Source organism: Brienomyrus brachyistius, chromosome 1 (genome assembly GCF_023856365.1).
Source record: "Brienomyrus brachyistius isolate T26 chromosome 1, BBRACH_0.4, whole genome shotgun sequence".
In the NCBI taxonomy this organism is placed as follows: Eukaryota; Metazoa; Chordata; class Actinopteri; order Osteoglossiformes; family Mormyridae; genus Brienomyrus; species Brienomyrus brachyistius.
The window spans coordinates 3,648,919-3,654,918 of record NC_064533.1 but is presented as its reverse complement, the minus strand read 5'-3'; the positions used below and the strand labels follow the sequence as shown (position 1 = coordinate 3,654,918).

At 42.0% G+C, this 6,000-nt stretch overlaps 1 protein-coding gene across 1 annotated transcript; it reads left to right on the top strand.

Moving 5' to 3' along the window:
- The first annotated feature begins 806 nt into the window (after positions 1–806).
- On the top strand, positions 807–5,914 carry LOC125746875 (protein FAM180A-like). The gene is made up of 3 exons (XM_049021471.1): positions 807–1,088; positions 4,267–4,364; positions 5,463–5,914. The coding sequence occupies exons 1-3, from the start codon at positions 1,010–1,012 to the stop codon at positions 5,787–5,789; spliced, it is 504 nt and encodes a 167-aa protein (XP_048877428.1). The 5' UTR covers positions 807–1,009; the 3' UTR covers positions 5,790–5,914.
- The last annotated feature ends 86 nt before the right edge of the window (positions 5,915–6,000 follow it).

The window sequence follows — 6,000 nt, the reverse complement described above, 5'->3', positions numbered from 1 at the left end:
CGCTGCTGATGGAGCTGTAAAAATATAAAGATGTAATCACTAAAAAAGCCAATACTGTGGCCTTAAATAATACCAGGGAATTGGCTTGGAAAAGAATTGGAGACAGACTAAATGCGTAAGTTATGTAAATGTTACAGTGGCATGTTGGTACAGTGGTTTATGCTGTCGCCTTACACTGTGAAGGTTCCTGGTTCGATCCCCATAGCCAACAGGGAACCTTCTGGGTTGAGTTCATTCTTAGCATGAAATGTTATTTTGTGTTATTTGATCTCTGTAAAATACTTTTCAGTCACACCCGTGTGAAATGTTCTGCACAAATAACCATATCACGTCTTTGCTTTTTACTAAAAAACTTTCAAAGTAGACTGTGACTAAACAAAATATACATATATATTTCTGTTTCTGTTCATATTATTTTAACAGATTTTTTTTCAGTTTCAGTCATTGCATTTATTTATTGCATTCATTTAAGACACGTCGATGGAACAGAACTCCAACTTAAGTGAGCCAGACTTGTCAAAATAAGTCAGACTTTCCCTTAATCCTGCTTCATGGAATACCCCTCAGGATAAATGGTTGGAAGATGAGTAATGTTATTGTTGTTATTGTTGTTGTTGTTGTTGATGATATCAGTGGTAGTGATGACAGTTAGAACTTTGTTGGTTAGAGCAGGTATGAATGACAGACTACTGGCTAGCAGCTGCCTAGAGAAGCCAGGGTTAGTCTGTGTACTGATTGCTTCCAGATGGCTGCTGTGGCAGCTTGTAGTAGCTGGACCGTGGAGAGGGAGGGAGGGAGAAGGAGAGCGATAGAGGGAGGGACGGAGAGAGAGAAGGAGCTGGAGTTCAGGAGGAAGCAGAAGCTGTAAATATAATGTATTTGTAAGCACCCGATTTAGGGGTGCCATTTCTCCGTGGTTCAGGGACCCATCTTCTCCGTGGGCTTGGGGAAGGTCGAGGTCCCAAACGCAGGAGAAAAGAAGTGTCAGGCTCCCTCTTCCAGAAGCACCATGATGAGCTGGAAGGTGGTGATCGTGGCTCTCGTCTACTGGAATGTACACATGTGTGGATCTCAGCGCCGGTCCCGAGGTAAGGACCTCCGCACCTGCCCATGGTTCACCATGGTAAATGGTTGCACCTGCCCTTGCTTCATGCTGGCTTCATTGCAGCTGGGTGGCTGGACTTTCTTTGAGCCCACTGGTCAGCATTGACTTGACGTAACATGTTTGCGAAATACACAATATGGGCACGTCGACAGATACTTAGGCATGAACAGAGCAATGAAGGTCATCCTAACTCTAATAGGGTCTAGATAAGGGGTCACCAATCTTTTTGAAACTGAGAGCTACTTCACGGGTACTGAGTCATACAAAGGGCTACCAGTTTGATACACTCTTCTTAAACAACAAATTTGCTCAGTTTACCTTCAGTTATATATTATTATTAATGATTAATGATATGTGAAGACACTGATTACGTTTATGATTTTATCAAGTTGTGCTATTTTTAGAACAGGTCCGCGGGTGACTCATGTGGTCCTTGGGGGCGTCCTGGTGCCCGCGGGCACCCTGTTGGTGACTCCAATCTTAATAACCTACAGTTCCAACACACCCAATGTTGAGATATCAGTAACAGAATTTGTGTTCAGTTGAAGCATTTTCCAATTTCTCTATGACCATGTATTGGGATACACATTTAGAGGATGGATGGAAGGATGGATGAATGGATAGATAATCAGTGAGCTACAGTCAAAATTCAAAGTAATCAAGCCTTTGTATATTCATATTGTATGTTGTATGTGATTAAGACCATTTGTTCGAAATCCATGTCGCATTTGATACTGTAGCATAACACGCAGTGAGGGCAAACATCCATTTTATTTGCAGTCTTTGGAGTTTATGACTAATCCAGCCTAAGTAATTGTTCTAAAATGATCGACAATCATAATTCAGATTTTCACATTACCAAATAATAGCTGCCTAACTTGCAGGCAGGGTGGGTGTGAGTAGAGCAGTGGGAAAGGGGGAGGGGGTGGAGCTTTTAATTTCCCGTCAGTATCACTGCAAGCATCCCATGTTTTCTTGAAAACCGGGCTGCTAGGATTCTCAGGAATTTCCTCTAATAGTCAGAATCATGTTTCTATTTAGTTCCCAGTTCCCCCCCCCCCCCCCCCCCCACTCCATAAATTTTGACTGCCAGCTTTGAAGCTACGACTCAAACAGGCCTCAGACAGGATACACATTTAGCTGCTGATTTCATCCATCATTCTGTTCACCTGCAACCAGGCCCACCTGAACAATATCAGATCTCAGATCTGCATGGTGTAACAGAACTGAAAAAATGGGTTTTATTTTGAGGAAAATGTAAGTATTTAAAACTAGTCTGTTCTTCAGCTTATTTCAGCCCACATTTCAGGATCCCGAAACTTCTATTGTCCTGATCTTCTGCTTCGTCCCCTCAGCTCTTTGTATCTGCATGGCCATGGTTATCTAGTCGTTTGGTTTCCTGGATCCTTGGCTCCTGCAGAAGATCCCAGTCCCTCTGGCTGTCCTCCTCTCGCTCTTTCCTGCTGTTTTTCTTCGGAACTTCTGGAAAATTCTGTGGAACATTCTTCTCAGATTAGCATTAAAGCTGAAAGTAATTTTTTCCACCACAAAGTAGCAGAGGTGTGTACAGCACCATTAACCTGAGAGGTATCTCACTGCAGAATGTAAATACCCAAGTGTGAAGCCACCTGGTTTTATCTGTGTCAGATACATCACACTTTGAAATTTTAAAATTATTTTCAATATAATATAAAAGGAATCAGAATAAACAGTTTAAATCAATGTCTCATATCTCAGTAATCCACAGAATTGATGATAATATGTTACTTTACAGCTACATCATCGGTTATGCACACATGACTAGCAAAGCATCTGTAACTGGCTTGTATCAAAACATTTATGCAAAAAATATACATAGGGATAGAAAAACACTGCACTCATATCAGAATTCTTTGTTAAAGTGTTATAGTTTCTGTCTTCTACACTAATTTAATATCTTTAAGTTGTGTTTAACAAACAATAGTTATTGCTAAAAATATAACTAAAAATAACTCTGGCAGTGGACCTTATACTTGTCATTGTTATCCGATCTGTGACTGTGTCATTCAGAACTGGGAGTCCTTGTAGTGTCTATTGGTTCATCGGACCCAGCTGGTTGTTTATGCCGGTATAAGCCAAACATTCCTGGCTGTGCTGAAGTTCAAGCATTCTAGATTCCACCGCAGACCGGCTCGGAGTGTGAGCCTTTCCTCTGTACACTGATCTCCACTCCATATGGCTCGTAGCTACGGGTCTGTGGAAGGCAGGAGCACCACGTTTGGGCAAAACGTCATTTTTACAGCAAGGTAACATGCTCCTGCTGCTACACCTGGATCCAGCTTGTAAGCAGACTAATGTAAAAGCTCCGTAGTGAAAAGCTATGCTGTGCGTAGCTGCGGCGTATGGTTCTGCTTTACGCTCATCAAACAAACGTGGCATCCCGCCATGTTCCAGCTGAATCGGCTTCCCTCGCATCGACGGCACCCTTGTCTGCTCTCCATGTGTCGGGTTTTGAAATCCCGTGACCCCTGCGCCCCGCTATCCCTTTGAAGCCTGATGTTGTGCCCCATTGATCCCAGACATTCCCTTGGTCATTGTTAGGGGCTTTCAAAGAGAATCGAGATACTGCTCAGCCCCGTTGTCTGGCATCCGTGGTGCTGGCAGCAGTGGCATTAAAGTCCAGCCTGATGATCGTTAAATCAGGTTCATTCATCACACCTGCCAAAGACGTACCTTGGGTGTCTATCATTCATCTCTATGGTGTTATTCTTAATGCTCAACTCATCACTGAAGTTACACTCGTGGTCTTTAAAGCAATGCAGGTGCTTAGTAGTAACTCAGTTACTACTGAAGTACTAATCATGAACAAATATAATCGCTACGAAAGATGAAAAATGTGTCATGATTCATTAATGATGAACAAACATGAGATCAGTATTTCCCTTGTGTTATTTATTACTTGTTCCTTCAGTAGTTCCTTCAGAATTACACTAAGATTTAGAGATATGGTGACAAATACAGGAACTAATTGGGATGAATGATGCTTCACAATTCATTAATGATGAGATCAGTTTGTAACTAATACTTAATATCTGGTTAATTAATACATAAGTAATAGCATAACATGATATAATTTGTGTTGCCGTAAGTGTTACCAAATGGTCTTTCTCTGTCTGTCGTAGCTCTGTACCCCTCTGCATTCAGAGTGAAGAGAGGCACTGCATCCATGGTTAACCCCATCTTCCAGAATTCCCTAGAAGATATCAACCTACTCTTTGAAGTGAGAGAACCCAAAGAAGATATCCATGAAGTGTCTGAAAAATGGTCTTTAGGTTACATAGCATCATTGGAATTGCTTTGGAATTGCAATTGGAATTGGAATACACACACATAGCCTCACTGTATGATTACAGTTGGAATACACGCACATAGCCTCACTGTACGACTGCAGTTGGAATACACACACATAGCCTCACTGTACGACTGCAGTTGGAATACACACACATAGCCTCACTGTACGATTGCAGTTGGAATACACGCACATAGCCTCACTGTACGACTGCAGTTGGAATACACGCACATAGCCTCACTGTACGACTGCAGTTGGAATACACACACATAGCCTCACTGTACGATTGCAGTTGGAATACACGCACATAGCCTTACTGTACGATTACAGTTGGAATACACGCACATAGCCTCACTGTACGATTGCAGTTGGAATACACGCACATAGCCTCACTGTACGATTGCAGTTGGAATACACACACATAGGGTCACTGTATGATTGCAGTTGGAATACACACACATAGAGTCACTGTATGATTGCAGTTGGAATACACAAACCCTTCTTAACTGCTATTGGCATCTTTGTTAGTTGTTTTTTTGTGGACAGCAATGTTGTGCAAGACGCTTCTGGATCTACCTATGAAGAAAATATTCTCAATAAAAGATAGAGTAAAAGCAGCTGTCCTGATATGCAGGTTACAAAGTTACAGCTGGGGCAGGCTATGAGCCTAAGGATATTTATAAGAAACTTATAGTTTCAAGAAAAACATTAATCATACTGGGGGTCATAAGTAGTAAACAACCACAGATATATTCATAAATTATCATATAATTTGCAATATACCTGGCAATTCAAGGATTCAAGTATTTGGTATAAAATGTTGCCTGATATACGGGAATCCAGAACGAAATGCAGGTAGGGTGTTAGTCAAAGATCAAACCAATTTAGCTGTTAGATTTATTGTGCATTTATGTGACCTATTTGTGCAAATGCTTGCATGATCCCGTTTGGTAAATTTAATTGCACTGATAAAGACTCTCTACAGTCATTCATGTTTATTGACTGTTTATATTCACAACCCCACTTCAGATCCTGATAGCGGGAGCGAAGATGGAAGATGAACGCAGCCCATTGACCGTGCTGGATGAAGAACTGGCATCTCTGCGCCGCACCCAGAAGCTGGAGGCCATCTGCGAGGACGTCGTGCCCCGGAAGCTGACAGACATCCGACGGCTGACCTCCGACCTGCTCCAGTACCCGACTGTCCTGCGCAAGGACGACTTTGAGCGCACGGTGTTGACGATGGTGTACACCGCCCACAGGATGGGTAACACTGATGGCCACCAGAGGGCGGCGTGGACAGAGTCCTTCATAAACCTGTACAAGGCCATCAAGCAGGACCTGATAACTCCATAAGACTGGACTCCATCTAACCATTCAAATCTGTATTGCTTTCAAATTATGTATAATTGAGTATATTTTCTGAAGTAAAGTGATGAGAACTGCTGAGGGATGATAGTGATATTAAAATGTGAAATTCTTTAAAAGGTTATTCTTCATTTTTTTCCTCAAGGATCCTAGGATCTGACATATATCTGCCTCTATATATAAACTTGCAATGGACCGG

What these genes read in the sequence shown, in the direction of transcription:
- LOC125746875 (XM_049021471.1), top strand. Translation starts at nt 1,010, where the DNA reads ATGATGAGCTGGAAGGTGGTGATCGTGGCTCTCGTCTACTGGAATGTA. An exon ending in ATCTCAGCGCCGGTCCCGAG is followed by an intron (nt 1,089 to 4,266) that starts GTAAGGACCTCC and finishes TGTCTGTCGTAG; the next exon opens with CTCTGTACCCCTCTGCATTC. An exon ending in ATATCAACCTACTCTTTGAA is followed by an intron (nt 4,365 to 5,462) that starts GTGAGAGAACCC and finishes ACCCCACTTCAG; the next exon opens with ATCCTGATAGCGGGAGCGAA.